Here is a 19,403-nt window from a genome sequence, read left to right on the forward strand (position 1 = left end):
AGTACTTTGGGATCGAGGAAAGTCACGTGAGCAGAAGATATGTGTACCTGATGAGCCAAGTATTTCTTGGAACTAGCCCTCGTAGATTACAGAATGGCACATGTGAAACTATCTCTTGTTGCTGCAGTGTCCTTCTACATTTCACTCAGCATTACTAAAAACGGTTTGGAGCCTACAAAATAAGTCTGGACAAAAACTCTTACTCACTATTCTACATACACATATAACCATTTGAAGCCCATAATTCCTATCATGGCATCTATTATTATAGGCATTGGCCAACCTAGTGATAGTCAGTATAATCTCTGAGGATCTCTTGGGGAAAGAATTTCGAGAAGGACAATGCCTCTTACTCAGACTGTACGTATTTGAACGTAATTTGAGTGATCATGTATGAGGTCTGACTTCGCCTTCCACTTTTATGTAAAACTTCCTTTTAAGGCAAGGGTTAGCAAAATAAATAAGCTGGAAGTATATTTAAAGCAATGTTGTTTGAGCACAATAAATACTAACTATTTAATGATAGGCTACAATAGCTCTGTTCTACATTTGTTTACAGACACGAATCTCGTGAAATACTTTAATTTTAGAACTATACAAGCAATAAGATTTCAACTTATTTTACACAATTTACAGAAATGTATCAAGGTGAATTGAATACTCCGCAGAACAAGACGGTATTAGAGAGCTTGTCGTAGAGGAAGTAAACGAAAGGGCTGTCGGCGGTGAAGGAATCGACGCCGACACGAGCTGAGATCACAGCAGTCGCAGCCGCGGCTTCAGTTCCTCGCTCGTCCACCTGGATCTTCGCTTTGTGGATGGCACCGCTGAAACTGAGTCCTCTAGGGATCTCAGTCAGCGTGCTGAGGTCAGCAGTCGACTGGAACATGTCTCCCACATTCATCGACTCTAATATCTGGAAATTGGTGAACCAATTAACATTTGACGAAAGAATGTTTACTCTTTCCTTTTAGCAATAAGTTATTTTGTTCTCTTAGGACAAGAAGCTTATGAATTGCACTTAGTCCTATAAAAACCTTAGCGCTGCTTCCGGAGTGACACGATATTCAGGATGGATAAGGTTATGGAGCAGGGGCCGTCTCCTATCGAGATCCATGAGGAAGGATTACGGCACTAATCTCAAAGTCATGTCCCCCCCCCCGGAAGAAGGGGAGGCCAGCTCTGAACCAGCCTCTCCAGTCAGAGCAAGCAGGGGGTGGCACACCCTGGTTGAGGCTAGCAAGAACCTCTGATGGTTAGGTAACTCAAACATTCAATTCCCGCAGTAGACTAGATCTATCGTATTACATGTTCCTTGAAACATTGCATACATGGGTTGCAATCCTGGACATGTTTTTCAGAAAGTTACCATGGTTACAAGCGAAAAGCTGCAATTGGTTGGAGTTTCTGCTATGCTTGTTGCCTGCAAGTACGAAGAGACGTATTCACCTGACATATCTGATTTTGTTTACATCACAGACTCCAGCTTTTCAAAGGAAGAAATCCATGCCGTGGAAAAGTATATTTGTCACAAACTGGACTTTGGATTTGGCCGGCCGATATCCTTGCAATTTTTATGCCGTTACAGCAAGGCTGCATGTGCGATTCCACTGCAACACTCAATTGCCAAGTATTTCTTGGAACTAGCCCTCGTAGATTACAGAATGGCACATGTGAAACCATCTCTTGTTGCTGCTGTGTCCTCCTACATTTCACTCAGCATTACTGACAACGGTTTGGAGCCTACAAAATAAGTCTGGACAAAAACTCTTACTCACTATTCTACATACACCTATAATCATTTGAAGCCCATAATTCCTATCATGGCATCTATTATTATTACCCTTTCACCCCAGAATCTCGACATTAGCGGGTAGTGATGTGCCGCTCCTGGACATCCATAAGATTGCCCACATTCAAAGTGATAGATCGGTTTTTGATGTTCCCAGTGGTAGGTTCAACTGAAAGGGTTCCCAAACAAGCGATCCCTGCTGAGTATGTACCAATAAGTTATGCAAAGAAGAAGAGCAGGAATATTTTTCTAAATATGCTGTCATAGGTTATGTTGACTATTTTTCTCTTATGTAGGCTAGATGTTTATCAAACCTACAGACAATGTGATGAAACAAACCTCTTCATCCGAAATGCCCCAAATTCCTGGCCTCCGAGTAGCTGGTTCACAGGACTGCGTCACAAGTGTTGGCTAGAGTCACTGTGGTATTGTGAATATACTTCCTTCGCCTGCGAACATCTGTCGACAGCTTCTATACGATACTGGAAATATACTTACTAGCAATTAGATCACGAAAGTCACCTGGAGTCAGAGAGGTAATCCAGGCAATCTCTTATTCTTTCAGCAAATGCGAGATGAGTAATTTGCTGAAAACCGTAGAGCATTAACCCCAAGGTAGAATTGGGAATATACTGTCTACGCAGGTAAACTTACATTGTTAGACAGAAGGCGGTATAGCATTGGGAGTATGGCCGGAAAGAAAGCCGATTGTGTGTCAGATAAATTCTTTAAATGGCGTTTTATAGGTTTTTTTTAAAATATGAAGTCGAAAATTTCTAATTTGAACAGGAATTGGATAGTTCAAAAATGTCCCTGCTCCTTAACATTGATATACAATAATAGTACTGTTTCCATAGTTTGATATCTTGGACATTTCTATTGGTTGCTTAAGATTCAAAATTACAACTAGGCCTACCACTGTATTCTGTTAGTTGTGCACAAAGGGTCTTCTATTCTTTAAATGGTATATGAGATTTAAAGATTTTATAAATGAGTAACGACTGCTTATAATATATATACGTTATTCAAAAGTAATACAACACAATACAACCATTAATAGGTACTTGATACAACTGTACAGGTATATAATATGACTAACCGGTGTGAGCTCGATCTCCTCTTCTATGGAGAACTTCGGAAAGTTGACAGTAATCCTATGAGGGGTTAGGGAAGCCGTTTTGTTAAAAGTCCTCTGCAAAGTCTGGCTGTTAAGTAGCTTTATTAGCTCTGGTATAGCCGACGGGGAAGGTTTCAGTGGAAGCAGGACGATCATGCTGATGTCATCCCCGGCGTACGGCATTTCCAGCACTTCCACTCTAAGATCCATGTCCAACCCTGCTCACATACAAATCAAGAATGAGACATATTTTAACAACATTACATTAATTACTATGCAATTTAAGTTTCACAGATTGTACAATGTCACTTTTTATTTGAAAATCTAAGGTATTATGTGGTGTAACAGGTAAAAAGTAAAGCAATAATAATTATTATAATAGCCTTTTCCATTTTTATTTCCATTCTTTCCAACACATATAACATTTCATGATGACTTGGTGTGTGAGCTTATTATTTGAACACTACTATGAAACCTAACTTAGTGAATAAATGTGTGTTTGTATCATGTGGCAAGATATCCCGAGAAGGATTTAATATGCAAACTTTTAATTAAAATTTAATTCTAGATAGGCAAGAATGGGTTCTATGATGGTGCATGTCGAACCATGTAATTTGTCAGAGCGTCATCGAAGGCTACACTCAGTAGGCTGACACAGTTTCTATTTTGCCTGCCGGAGGGGATCTAAACATTTCTTATGATTGTCTGCCTCTTTATTTGTCCGCAGGACATGTCAGTAATGAGATGGGCTATAGATGTGACAGTGTGCATGCTATAGAATAGATCAACCGCTCGCAAAGAAACCTACGCAGAAGCAAATATTTGAGCAGCCACGCGCAGGAGGGACCCCCCTCCCACCAGTGGTGGGGAATAGGACACGCATCTCCTCGTCTCGATTTTATCAGCTGTGTGGATCGTGTCTCGCTCGCATAATTTTGTATACACATCAGTTTCTTACCTATTCTATAAGTATATTGTGTTTTTGTGTGCAGGCCTATACAAGCGTGAACTATTGAACAGACTAAAGTAGCCATAGATGTATCCAGGGAGCTTGCGTTTTGGTGTAAGGTTAGCCAGTGGCCGTGGCCAGGTCAGGGGATAGAGTGAGCGGGCGAGTGCCGAGCAGTGGTGGGGATACTGAGATCGGGCGGCATCACAGCGGCGGAGGGGTATTTACCCCACCCTGCGTGAACTAAAATCGCCCAGTGTCTTTTTGTAAGCGGTTTGTCTACTTATAAGCGAAGTGTGTACGCGACACGTGCTGTGGCGTACTGATATCTTGTTCTACAAAACAGTTCTGGATGTAAACTATTTCCTCTCTGGACTTACCAGCTCGGAATTCATTCTCCTGGTACATCATAGGAATAGGCACAGAATTTCCGTTACTGAGATGGAATGTTCCTTCTGTGGTATCTTCCTCGTAGAACATAAACTTCCACGACCCCTTAAAGTATGCAGCATTTACCTGGACAAAAGAGCCTTTATAGTAAAAACTGTGCAAGTCATTATACTCTACTCCTTTTTAATTTCCACGACTAACAGTAATACGCGAACTGATTCTAATATTCCTATCTCCAGATCCCCCTGTTTTGGTTCATCATTGACAACGGGTAATATTGACAGTACATCAGGAGTTTGTATATCTGCTAATGTATAGTTACTGAACCAGAAATGAAAAATGTCGAGAACTGCTCTATCTTCTGATGTCGAATACTAAAAGACCAATAAAAGAATGCGATAACGTCTTCCGGTTTAAGCAAGTATAGATGTTGGAGATATGTTTGAGGTTTAGTGTAAAGATATAAAGGGAATTTTCACAAAAGTATTGTGTACCTTACTACAGTTAAAGAGTAAACATAGTGAATAATAATAAAAATAGTTAATATATTGTAACGTGTTCCTATCAAACATATTTAGCCATTTCCGTTTGTCATTTGCAGATTATTTCCACTGAATGTTTCAGTCAATCAATTTAAATTTATCTTGTTGCATAAAGGATCTGAACTTATGAGTTAAATTTTAGCGTTGACATAACACTGTCAATATTGACTGACGAGTTGGCTTCGTTGTATACGTAAATAATTTGGGGGAGTAACAATAATATATATTGTTATCAGGATTTCATCAGACATTTTTCATCGTTATATGTTACAAAAGGTATCATATAATGATGGCAAATTTCTAAAATCCTGTTATCCCTTCAAACCCCCCATCGACAACAACAAACTTTAAACAATGGATATGAATATGTTGTTATATGAATATATTTACATTTTTAGCATCGGTATCGGTAGTGTCCTATATACAGCTGAGTCTATGCTTATAATGTAATAAGAGTGTTGCAAAAGTGAAAAACATATAAGTGACATGGGTTGCCTCAAGGTTATGCCTTTGAACCAGTTTTATTTTTAAGTTACCTTATAGAGCCGCTATGTAAATTGCTTTAAGAATCATCAATAGAAACTAGTAAGGGTTTATCATTATGGTATCGTCTGTTGCATCTTGTTCCATAAAGTTAGTGTGGATTATATTAAATTTATATATTGAGAAAAGACATACCAGGATTAACTCCGTGTCTGAAGTTACAGAATCATCAGAGAGGAAGCCCTTGATGACATCCCTGGTCTGAGTGGCGACCCAGCGGTTGATCTTCTTCAGTACATGGTTTAGATTATCTTGGAAATTGGCTGGGACTATCTCGTCGGAGAAGAGCACCTTCATGCAATGGCTGACTGGCAAGTACCTGGACACGTATATACGGTTGGCACTACTGAGTTCGTAGTCTGTCTGTATACTGCGCAGTTTCTGGTAGTAGCTTTCCAGGCTGTACGCTCCCATCATGTCCATTTTATCCTACAATTTTAAAACATTTTCGTTATCGTTGATACGCCATCCTCGATCAATTTGTTACTTAAGGCACTTTCAGTTTTGATCCTAATTAGTTTAAGAATACTTAAATAATTTATAATTCTCTCTTTAAGGGATCAATAACAGACTAATGTTTTTTAATGATTGACATACTTTTAGAAACAATGAAAGTCGAGCTATACTAGGATTGCTAGAAAAACTTAGTTTAAGGGTGGTATAGGCGTTTACAACGAAAAAAGTAAAGTTTATAAATAAATTTGACATCTTAAAAGCAATCGAGTAAATATGTATTAATTTAACTATCTATAAATAAGCCGCTTTGAAAGCGACCTGTTAAGTGAACGGTACGGGGAAAGAGTGAGAGAGAGAGGGGAAGAGAGAGACTGAGAGACGGGAGGGCGGAGGGAAGGAGAGATTGTGAGAGGGAGAGAGAGGGGGGGAGTTGTTAACAATAAAAGTTTGTTAAAATACTTCTTAATTTACTAACACATTAGATAGATGCAATGGACTATTCTTAACATAAATAATAATATTTGATTTTAATATTTCTTATTCCACAACAACTAGAATAACAAAACTTAGCGTGATGCTCCAAAACACCTACGCAGGAAAGCAAAGCACTACTCGGTTCCCACTTGTGTCTTGTAAAGGAAATAGATCGAGTAGTGAAAGAGGGGGTAGCGGTAGGCGTGGTAAAGCTCCTGCTACTCCCTACCCCTATGCGCAAGAAATCTTCGCGCAGGTCGCTTTCAAAGCGGCTGATCTATGCCATTTATGTTTTTTCTATTTAAAGTGTATGGATTTTGGAGGTATTTTAAGAAATAACACGTGAAAATCCTTTGCTCCTTGACCTTCGATAAATCAACCCTCTAGATCACATAACTCACTTTGTCTTCTGGCAGATGCAGGGATTTCTTGATGGCGGCTTCGGTGTGGTTCGCGGACACGAAGTAGGCGAGAAGCATGGTCTTGAATATGCTGGTCGGAGAGAAGAAAACGTTCTTTTCAGGATGGAGATTGCCAATTGTCTGCAGGAGGTCTGCAGAGAAATGCTGCTCGGCCTGCAGTAGAGCTTGGTGGGCGTCTGCACTAATCCGCCTCACGTCATCATTGGCTGTCAGGCACTGTGGCCTGCTCAGAGGCAAATACGCCGCCAGAAGCAGCACAGCTACAAACATCTGGGCAGAAGATTTTTTTAAAATAATCATAGAGAAAGAATACACAGTAAGAAAATAGTACTAAATGTTAATAAAACAATACTTTTCCAAATAATTATTTTTTGGCTGAGGCCTTTTGAAACCAAAGGCGTCAAACCCATCATTAGGCGACTCCACAAATAAATATTTATCACAATATTTACTGTAATATTTTTATTACAACTGATATTAAAATATCATACGGTGTTAATATTCAAATACAAAATTTTGGAAATATTTCAATCAGTATGAAAAATTAGATATGTCAACAGTTTAATTTTTGAAAACAAATTTTAAGAAACCATAAAAACAAAATTTCAAATTATGATAAATCAGGTATTTATGAAATTAGATGCAATGACTGTGACAATATTTATGTTGAATAATAAGAACAATACAAACACAACTTAAAGAGCATTTATCACACACAGAAGTTGGAAGAGTTGACAAATCTGCTGCAGCCAAGCACTGCATCGAGTCAGGACACAGAACATACATTAAAAATCTAAAATTATTGTGGAACTTAAATGCTTGGGAAACAACACTACACATTGCACTACATAGCAGAAATAAAGAAAAACTCATAAACAATGAAGAAGGGCCTATTGTTAATTCCAGTCGTCTTTTTTCTCAATTTATTCAAACATTAAAAGTGTAGGCTTATTTATTTTTTCATACTGGCAGAAATAACTTATTTCCAAAATGTTTGTATTTGCATATTACACCGTATGGTGTTTTGTTTTAATATGAATTGTAATAAAAATAATGTAAATATTTATTTGTTGAGACGGCTGATGATGAAAACTTTGGTTTCGAAATGCCGCGTCCAAAAAATAAATCATTTGGAAAAGTATTGTTTTATTAACCTTTAGTACTACGATATTTAAAAACTTTTTCAATTGCTCCAAGAGTAAGAAAATGGTAAAATAAAAACAATGCAGAGTTAGACTAAAATAGTTGATTTTTAACTACCAAACCCTTTAACATTTAATTTGCAAATAAGAAATGACGTATATAAATGTCGCATAAAATGGCGAATACCTTGGTTTGATGTTTGTTTTTGACAATAGAAGGATTGTGAAAGAAACAGGATTTTTCCAGACATTTTCCATCGTTTAGTGAAACAAAATATCAGTAACACTACGTTTCGGGATTTGCAATCTAATCAACCGTCGTAGATGGTTGATCAGCGAATACAGAACTATTGTGACCTGTATTCTGTAGTTGAGTTTGAATAATTAGTGTTGTGGTTTGTATTTAATTAAGTGCTTGATTCAGAGTTAGTGAAGTTGACACATAACATGGTGGTGATTCGTGACTTTTGCGTGTCACAACGCTCTTGTAGGCTATGATTTGTTTATTCTAACCTAGTTTGTAATTATGTGTTAGGTTAGTTATTTACCTGAAGAAGAGATCAGATTATAGATCTCGAAACGTAGTGTTACTGATTGTTTGTATCACTTTAATGTACATGTTGACAATCTCGAACATACTTTATTCCAGCTCTGCACACACCACTGACTAGGAGTTAATTATTGTTTATATTAAATAAAATTATCATCGCATGACATTATTATTTCTTTACTTGTTTACTTGTAATCTTGTTTACTTACTTTAGCATATTCTATAAATCGAATAATCTAGTAAAAATCCAGTTTATACAACCTGTGGCCAAATTTTGGAACATTTGCGGGTTAACAGGAAGTACAAAAGTAAAAGTCGAAGTTCTAGTATTTAATTAATTTTTAAAACGAAAAATCTTATGGAGATGTACTGCTTGTAGAAATACTTTAACGACACCTTTTTGTGTCTAAAATTTAGACGACCCCCGACCGTTATTATAATGGGGGTGTGAATCGTTCAACACCACTAAATAAATAGGACTAGAATTCTGTAAAACACTGTGGTTTTATGTTATATTATTCCCTCATTAAATATCAAATAAAATCTAAATTCATTCTTCCACTAATAAAAGCATTGCAGTAAAGCCTATAATACATAACGTGAAAACGACATCAAGATATAGTACCTTTCGACCACGTTATAAAACATACGGACGAGCGCGACCAGCTTGTGCTGCTACCTGTGGGAGATTTTAGAAACTAATTCAGTGTGCCGCTGACTTGATCTTCGGTCTGCCCGATCTAACCTAAAAGTTTCTTAATCTTCACGTGTTTATTTTGCTGTTTTGAGTTAGTTCAACATTTTATTGATTAAATTTCTTACAATAAGTGCAAGAAATAACACGAGTTTTATTTACAGTTTGGGTCACGCCTCTTGGAAATGAACCACAGTGTATGGTGAAATACTGTCCGATGAATCAAAGAAATTATCGAAAATGTTACGTCATCTGGTAACCAAACATCATGGATCCGATGGAAGGACAACCGGTAAGCTGTTTTGAACAAAAATGTCAGGCTCTGAGGATTCAAATTGGAAAATGAGTAATGCTCTTCATTCTTCATATGAGTCAAAATTGCCTAAAGCCCCAAACCCCATACAATAGCAGCAGAAGTGATAGGCCTACCTCCTATTGGTATTGATATGGTTTCACGAGTGATAAGCATCGATGTATAATAGAACGACTTATCACCATCGATGTATAGGCTAATGTTCTATTATACACCGATAGTGATAAGTTCCCAAGAAGCTTTAACGTTAAAAACATTCCACTGCCAAATGACTCGGTAGGACTAAGAATTTCCGATATGGCTGAAAACGTCAAGGATCAATTAAGAAACAAACTAAATCATAGTTAAGTTTTCTTCAAATTGACGAATCGAGCAACGTTGTCGTTTGTTCTCAAATGTTGTATTTCATCCGATATAAAATGAGTGAAACAATCGATGAAAACATTCTTTTTTGAAAGCCAATCTCTTGTCACACAATGTGAGAATGCATGGATGATCTATTCGTAAAAACTACTGAGCCCTTTAAAATCGATTAGGGTAAATGAGTTTCAATATTCAGTGATGGTGATGCTGCTCTCAATGTTAAAAACAGTAAACTGATTGCAAGTTTGAAAATCATCATGCCTAATAATAAATGGGTTCACTGTTTTTTGTTGTTGTTTTTTTTGCATGGGCAAGCTCTGGTGTAAAACAACCATTTAGATACATATTATCCTACGAAATCATTATATCATTATCATACGATCGATATGGAAAAAAAGTAATTCTGAAAAAAGTAATTTTGCTGTTTTTAAAGACAAATGTCAAGAAGTTTTTGATTCTCATCATCAGTGAGCAGGCCGAGTCACTTATCTCTGTTGACTACAGACGGACATAGACTGACTGACAACTGACTGACGGGATTGTCCCCTCTCCTCTCCTCTCCAAACTAAAGATAGAAACATCCGTTTCACTAAGTAATTATCATATTTTTACTAATGTTTCCTCACTCAATATTTGTATTTGTTTCGTTTAATTGTTCTCCAATATTGCTAATTATCAAAATTCTTAAGTCATAACTTCTATTCCAGATAACTTCTTTCAATTAAAATGTTATGAAATTAACCTACACACTGCTCAAGATAAAATTCTAGTCCTAAAAATTTCAACTCGAGCACAGGCCATTTGGCCCATGTAGGCTCTTTTCCCATGTTATTTTTAATTATACACATATTAGGTGGAAAATCAACTGAATCATAAATGCTCTTTATTTCGATATAATGGATTTATTTCTTTGTGTTATAAGGCTTTTCAATATTATTTAGCGTTAAATTATTTAATGTTAACTATTTTGAATTGTATTATTTGAATATTATTGTATATTTTATTACCATTAGATATCCAAATCCTACATTTGTTTTTTTATCAACATAATATTGACTTCTGTTTTTCAGTAATTTGTGGAAATAAATGTGATTTAATTTGATTTTTCTTTTTTTTTAGTGACACCCTACGTGGCCTTTCGCGACCCTGCAGGGGGTCACGACCCCCCATGTAGACAACCTCTGCTATAGGCTGTATTCATTTATCCAATACCCATTTATCAATGGAGTTAGTATTAATGTCTTACATTATTTTTAACGATTGCTTGCCCTTGTCAAGAATATACGGTTTGAAACATGTTTGACCCAATAAAATGTTCGGTCTCGCTGTGGATATTTTCAATCGACAGATCTTGAACCGGAACACGCTTTAGAATTTCCTCAGGCAGGCAGAAGAGCAAGTCATCGACACCCAAAGTACAGTTCGAGGACTTCAGCTGCGCGCGTGACCTTGAGTGTGTGTGATGATAGTCGGGCGGGGTGGCGGGGTAGCATTATGCGCTGCGTCCCGAAAACATTTCCTGTGACTCATGGGTAAAACTCCCCTTTCAGGAATCGTATTGGCCTAAATAACACATCACACTCGCTTAAGTCAGTCTGTTTCGTGACAGTGCTGATTGTGGTGGAATTAAATAATAAGAGAATACCAAATAATAGCAATAATAGGACTTATACTTTTTTCAGTTTTCATAGTGTTGTTTAACGTGTTTTTGAAAATAACGTATTTGTCAAAATTAATCTGCAAAACGAAATCGTGAGTTTAAATTCGTTAAAGAGATTGTTGCGCCTTCATCTCAGCGGCTATCAAGTAAACGCAACCCGCCGCACAGATAGCGTTTATTTGCTGAAAGGATAGTTTTTGGGCTGTACGAGCACAGCTAAATTCCTCCAACTGTACAGATGGATCGAGGCTCTACTAGCCATTCACAAAACATTGACACTGTCATTCTGTGATTGAGTTAAAAGCACTGAACTATCCGAACACTTTTTATTTCAATATAACCACGAGGCGACTGAATATATCAGTAAATATTCCAGTTCTTGTTATCTGGGTCACGAGAATACCGAATGAAGGGCTCTAAGGGAAAGCCGAATGTTTTTGGAAAGAACCCATCCATAAGTCGGCGCGCGCAGATCCCTTAGCCCATCTGTTAGTTTATATAATCTCTCACAGGTAGCAGCACAAGCTGATCTTAGTCGTCCGCAGGCGCTTTATCGTTAGTAATAAATCTAGAATGAAAACCGTTGTAAATTGTTAGTAGTAACTAATTACATTTAAATTGATTGTTTTAACAGATAGAATCGTTAGCCTTGTATGAGATTTTTAGCGCATTTATGATTGTCTTCTATGAACAATTGTCTTGTCCTATCTAAGATGTAGCCTAAGTATAATTCACAGCTGAATTTACTACTATGCTACTAGCACAACACCAAGAACATAGCCAGAAAAAAAATGGGGGGTCCAGACAACTGATATTTTCCCGCAGTGGACACAGAGTAAGGCCCCATTTTGTTTTTGTTTCTTTGTTGAGAACGATCTTTCAGCAGAACAAATCAGTAATACTGAATTATTTAAATAATAATAATTGTTTACTAAAAAAGCAATTTAAAAAATTGAGAATTTGGGGGGTCCGGACCCCTTGAACCCCCTCGTTGTGCTACGTCCTTGCACAACGCATGAAATGGATTTTCTCAGGTTTTGAGTACTACAACGTCATTACTATAGAAAACCACAGTTTATTTTTCTCTTGTGGTTTTCTTCTCAGAGAATACTTGACGTTGGTGGCTTTTCTAGAATTTGTTCTCGCACCAGCCAGTGCTCGCGTGTGATATCTCGCTCGGAGGTTTTAGTCACAATTCCGCCAGTGGCGTAGCGAAGGAGGGGGCAGGGGGTCTGGACCCCCCCGAAATTTTAAGATATATTAAAAAATAAAGCATGGAGGAGGAGAAAAAAGGAGAGTTATCGTTACTCATGTCTACAAACATTAAATTGATTGAATTTAATTGATTGAAGTGACCATTGTTAACAACATAATTGTCCTTTCGTTAAATCATAAAGTACTTTTGGGCTCGGCCTTTCGGATAGTGTAGTGTAATCAACGATATTTCTATAGGGCGCGGTCCACGTGACGTCGCAAAGTAACCTGAACCGTAACACGGCGAACAGTTTAAATTAGCGACCACTTCGTTTAAATTCGTTTTTGGGGACGTAAAATGACTGCTTAATTACGACGTTGAATTTTAGGTGTCATTAAACTGTAAACGTGTAAATTATTATCGAAAAAAAATATAAAAAATCACGGAAATACACTTTAAAAACTCTACTGATTTAGAACTTCAACTAATTTGGACTTCAGTGATTGAGGTAAACGTGGTGTTTTCGATTGAGTTAGGACGACGACTTTTGTTATCATTAAACTGTACACTGTACCTATATAATCGAGAAAAAAATCACTTCCGGTCGGTAAATACCGAAAAAAGCTGTCTACAGATTCAAGTTTTGACGATTTTGGATTTCACTGGTTAAGGTAAAAATGAGTAGCCTACTTATAAATTATTTTAGAACGGTGATTTTTAGGTCTTAATTCAACGCCGACCTAATACATATATAATTATCGAGAAAAAAAATTAAATTACTTTCGGTCGGAAAATACCGAGAAAAGCCTCTACTGATTCAGATTTTGAACGATTTTGGATTTCACTGATTGAGTCGTCGAGATAAAAGTGGTACTTAGAATTATGTTAGAACATTGATTTTAGGTATATAATTGAACGCCGACTAATACCTATATAATTATAGAAGGAAAATCGAAAAAAAATCACTTCCGGTCGATTAATAAACCGGAAAAACTCTACTGATAAGAAGTTCCGACTACTTTGGATTTGACTGACTTAGGTATTATTTCATTTTCCTTAGTATATTCCGAACGGAAGTGATTATTTTTGTTTTTTTTTTCTCGATAATTATATATTTATTAGTCGGCGTTGAATTAAATACCTAAAATCAATGTCATAAACATAATTATAAGTAGCCTACTACTTTTACCTCAACCACTGAACCAGTGAATAATCAAAAATCGTCAAAACTTGAATCAGTAGAGAGCTTTTCTTCGGTATTTAACGACCGGAAGTGATTTATTTCTCGATAATTATATAGGCACTCGAGTACAGTTTAATGATAACAAAAAGTCGTCGTCCTAACTCAATCAAAAAAATACCACGTTTACCTCAATGACCGAAGTCCGAAGTAGTTGAAGTTCTTATCATTAGAGTTTTTTCAGGTGTATTTTTATTTCCGACAGAAAGTGAATTTTTTTATTTTTTCCGATAATTATATACTCGTCTACAGTGTAATGGTACAAAAAATCGTCATTATAACTCATTCCAAATACCTCAATCAGTGAAATCCAAAGTAGCCGAACTTCTAATTAGTAGAGTTTTTCCAGTGCATTTTTCTCTGACCGTTAGTTTTTGATCTGTACCCCGAGCAACGCTCGAAAATCGCCCTCCTTTTCTAAAGGGTTTTCGGCCGTCAGTGGCCCAACGTCCCTGAAGGGGTAATTCATTTTTCTCCACAGAATATAGTTGTGTCAATTATACGCTTGAGTGAAGCTCTGTTTTGTTCTTTTTCTTTCCTATCCCAGTGAATCCAACATCACTTTGGTGCCTTCTACTTGGCCAGAATCGATCTTCTTAAAGTTTCTGTAGCTATACAAGAACATTTGTGGTACTTAGAGTTGCTGTGAGAGCTTAATTTGCCTATTACGTCTTTCCACTTTCTATAAGGCGTAGTTACTAAAGCTCCATATGTTTGGTATTTACCTTTTACCAGTGAACTCATTGGCAAATAACACACAAAACGTCCCCCGGATCCCCCGGTTTTCGGACCCCCCCCGAACGAAATTTCTGGCTACGCTTACTTGAATTCCGCACCTAAATAATACTTTAGTCACAATTCCGCACCTAAATAATACTTTAGTCACAATTCCGCACCTAAATAATACTTTAGTCACAATTCCAACTGTAATGAACTACCAAATTCTTACAATATAAATAAACGTGAGCTACAAAGTATTAAATTAATATACACGGTTTTATTTAAAAGCACATACTCAGGGAATTCGAGTGGTGGATTTGAAAATTCAATATTGAATTACATCATAGGTCGTTATTATAGTACAATTGACAAAATTAAGTATAAACCCCAATTAGGCTTAGGATACTTAATAAGAGGTACTAGCCGATAGGTAAGAATGTAGTTAGAAAAAAAATTGGGAGGGGTCAAGACGACAGATATTTTCCTCTAGTGGACAGAAAGTACAAGTGCAGTCAAGCTCATTCCCCATTTTGTCCCTTAAAAAGTTATTGGTCCGTTACTCTGTTGAGAACGATCTTTCAGCAGTACATGTCAGTAATACTTAATTATTTAAATAATAATAATAATTGTTTGATAATAAAGTTATTGAAAAAGATGAAAATTTGGAGGGAATTAGGACTCATTGGACCCCCTCGCTAACTACGTCCTTGCCGATAGGTTAATGAGCCAGCCAAATTTTAGATCTAACGTCGATAGTTATGCTACTCTGCATCTCTAGTGTTAATTATTACATCTTTGTGTTTGTTTTGTTAGTCCATAAGTGATATTGCATGAAAATGTATTATGCAATATGGGTATAAGTAATTTTGAATGGAATAAATCTGTGAAGTGATAATCCGCAGAATGATGGAAGATACTATTGGAATTATGGTTAGTTTATTTGATCCTCTTATATGTTTATTAAGCTGTTAGCAACGAAAGAGTCACACCGGTTCAAACCAGATTGTCTATTCCTAACAGACAATCGAACGTAACCACACACCAAACCAGGAAACTCTGTTGAGATAAGAAGATAAAAATAATCCATTTGACCTTTGATTGTACGATAAAGAAATTGCACAAACAAACTAACCCGCTTGTTCTAGCAATGGTGGAGCTGAAGGCGCTCGTAATAATCTGGAATAGACGAAATATATGTTTGCATAAAAACGAAAAACGATAGTTGATCTAGGGAAAAAAATTAAACAGTATTGAAAACTATTAGCAAATAAAAATCAATGACATGAAATTATTTTCTTTGTACTTCTTTACATTCATTAAATTAGCTTATACTGAATTTTCGTTTGAAATTAATTTTTTACGATGGAAGGATTGTGAAGGAAAAATTAATTTTCCGGACATTTGCCATCGTTTAGTGAAACAAAACAAAATCAGTAACACTACGTTTCGAGGTCTGCAATCTGATCTCTTCTTCAGGTAAATAACTAATCTAACACATAATTATAAACTAGGTTAAAATAAACAAATCATACCAGAGCGTTGTGACACGCCTAAGTCAGGAATCACAACCACCATGTTGTGTGTCAACTTCACTAACTCTAAAACATGCACTTAAAAGACTATACACAACACTAATCATTAAAACTGAACTACAGAATACAGGTCACAAATACGTCTGCATTCGTCTACCAACCACCTACTAGATCTCGAAACGTAGTGTTACTGATTTTTTGTTTCATTGAACGATCTCAAATGTCCGGAAATAATCCTTTTTCCTTATACTGTATATTGTGTTGTAACTTGTACATCAAATGTCTACGTTTACTAAGTACTTACTTTACTTCTGAACCACACTTCTTCCACTCGGATTTTATCATTTCATCCTATAGTACAGTCAATCTGTAACTTTTTTTTGGGGCGACTTACCTAAGAGCTGTTTTTTGCGGAAATGGATAGAAAGGCATCCCAAAAGCTTAACTCCAAAAACTCGGGATGGTTTGTCAAGACGTTTTTGAGAAAACTCAAAAAGTTTTTGGATTTGATATATCTCGGAAATGGTTGGTTTTTTCGGAAAACTGTTGAGGACAAAAAATGTTGGGGGCAATATTATCTACAACTTTTCTCATTGGGTCGATACGCTGCGATGAAAAGTACAATTAATAGATGGCGCTAAAGTACCAAAAAAAAGCGTTTTTTTTTTATTTTTGACAGAGAAAAAATTTTTTTAACGCACAACTGTCAATGAGAAAGTTGTTCATCTCAAAAGAACATTTTTGGAAGAAAGTAATAGTAATAAATATTAATTTATAATAACAATTCACTACTTACAAAAAGATTATTTGTTCAGTTTAGAGTAATGATTTATTATGTACCCGAACTAACATCGCCCTCGTCGGAAGCAATGGGAAATCTACGGCGTGACAGGTTTGTCACGCTATAACTTCTAAACGGTAAGTCGGAAAATAAAAATTTATGCATCAATTTTATAGGTTCTTTTGAGATGAACAACTTTCTCATTGACAGTTGTGCGTTAAAAAATTTTTTTCTCTGTCAAAAATAAAAAAAAAAAACGCTTTTTTGGTACTTTAGCGCCATCTATTAATTGTACTTTTTCATCGCAGCGTATCGACCCAATGAGAAAAGTTGTAGATAATATTGCCCCCAACATTTTTTGTCCTCAACAGTTTTCCGAAAAAACCAACCATTTCCGAGATATATCAAATCCAAAAACTTTTTGAGTTTTCTCAAAAACGTCTTGACAAACCATCCCGAGTTTTTTGGAGTTAAGCTTTTGGGATGCCTTTCTATCCATTTCCGCAAAAAACAGCTCTTAGGTAAGTCGCCCCAAATACAGACCTTTTTCGTGACAGATTTACTGTACTACTAGGATCGTACTATCACCTTCTCAAGCAGCCGTAACCGGCATTTTAAAAACCCTGAACTTTGCACTTACTATTTCATGGCCTAAAACGGGAACCCTGAGTAGGGCAGGCAGTGGAATGTTTCGGTGTCTCTGTAGGGTGCGGACATTCTGAGAACTCGAAAGATATGGGCGGCCAATGCATTCGCTAACGCTCAGCCAAACCCAATGGAGTGACATGTAACTTACCATGATCGAACTGAGTGTTTCTCATATATAAATGAAGGTTCATGGGTAATTTCCTGTCTAAATTTTGTTTTTGAGTCTCTTTCGGACAGACAGATAGACTGAAATTAAATTTCTCCAGCTCAGCCCCACAAGTGGCTTAGCTATCAGGCAATACGAGTACGACTGTTCCTTGTGTACGATTGAAAGTAAAGTGAACTCTACTTTTAAGTTCGCCGAAGTAAAAACAAGAAATAAAAACTCTAAGGAAATTTTACAAAACTAATTAAAGTTTGATAGACGTATTTTTGGATTTGTCGCTCTCCCCAAATACGATTAGGTGCATATTTGACCTATTAAATAAAAGATAGGATCCACGCCGTTGAACCTGCACGTAGAGGTGACACAGTTGTTGAATAAAAATGAACAGCTCCTTCTCCATAATCGTTGAAATTTAATTTATTTAATTTTGTAAGTTGTCTCAGTACCGTAAATAAAAAAAATTATAGTTACGTGATAGGAATCAATTAATATTTTGAAACACAATACAGAATTTAAATTTCAAAATTACACAATATTTTTTAATGTTATGAGTAAAAAGCCTTTTTTAAACTTTCCGCTCCTGTTGTATAATGCTGTTTCATGTAACTTGTTACAAATTTCTAAGCTGTGATAAAATAATACAAATTCTTGAAAACACAATTTAAAATTGTTTCAAAAACTGTGTTGCTGAAGTGAATTACACTATTATCGTTTTGTGTAAGCAAACTAGCGTGATAATATTAAACGTAAGGTTAAAAAATATTTACGATCTGAAAAACTGTTAAAAAATTCATTTTGTTTGATTATTTAGCTCGTGGTAGGCTACTGTGTTGAATAAAATCATATCAACTAACTTTACAACTAAGTAAAAAATCCAAATCTTTACAGCAGATTAGGAAAATCAGCTGTAAAGTTTTGGTTTATCCAGGTCATACGCTACAAAGAGAATAAAACAATTAAAAATCATCAGTTTGTAATTTATTGTTCTTCCCAATGATTACACTTCCGGTTAGACACTAATCTAAAGTACTGAATGAACAAAGTCTACAAAGTTTCGTGAAGTACTTACGTTTTAAAATATGGTATTCGACAAAGCAAGACGTAAACAAGTCTTCCGCTACTGCCACTGCGAAGCAATATCCACGGCCTGCTCAATCAAGCGTCGCGTCGCGTCGTTCGTCAAACGCAACCACTGCTACTGACTGCCCTCTGTATCTGATATCACTGAGGTCGCGGCCTATTTAATCAAGACAGCTTTTCCTAGCCGCAGAAAAACTTGGATTGTGTATTCCTCCTCTTGACGACTTGACGGTTTTACATTCTGCCACACTCTGAAACGTTGCTTGGAAATGACGTAATTTACGAATGTTTTTTTTGCATATCGGCGGAAACTCATTTGCACGGCGCTTTATCATATGACCTTACCTATTTAATAGTAGCCTAACGTCACATTGTTTAGGTTATCTTTCCAATAAATTGGCGGCTGACGTTTCATAAGCTCGTTTGTGTAATGTTGGCATAAATACTGAACTCTCTTTTCGCCATTTACATTACAAAGTGGGTTTAGTCTCGAAATTATTCCATGTCGTAAAATATTAGTTGACTTATTCGATTTACTACTAATTTATTTTATCAAAGACAATGGTTGAGTTTGGCGGCCAAACTTATAATATAATATGTACTAAAAGGAATTTTGTATATGCATATTTACACC

At 36.4% G+C, this 19,403-nt stretch overlaps 1 protein-coding gene across 1 annotated transcript; it reads right to left on the reverse strand.

Annotated features, from left to right (window-relative positions):
* Positions 1-472: 472 nt before the first annotated feature.
* Positions 473-18,960, reverse strand: LOC124355370 (serine protease inhibitor 88Ea-like). Its single transcript, XM_046806486.1, has 6 exons — positions 18,759-18,960; positions 6,665-6,955; positions 5,469-5,762; positions 4,239-4,374; positions 2,892-3,127; positions 473-916 (listed from the first exon to the last, which is right to left on the reverse strand). The coding sequence occupies exons 2-6, from the start codon at positions 6,953-6,955 to the stop codon at positions 644-646; spliced, it is 1,230 nt and encodes a 409-aa protein (XP_046662442.1). The 5' UTR covers positions 18,759-18,960; the 3' UTR covers positions 473-643.
* Between the last annotated feature and the right edge of the window lie 443 nt (positions 18,961-19,403).

Source organism: Homalodisca vitripennis, chromosome 2, assembly GCF_021130785.1.
Source record: "Homalodisca vitripennis isolate AUS2020 chromosome 2, UT_GWSS_2.1, whole genome shotgun sequence".
Lineage (NCBI taxonomy): Eukaryota > Metazoa > Arthropoda > Insecta > Hemiptera > Cicadellidae > Homalodisca > Homalodisca vitripennis.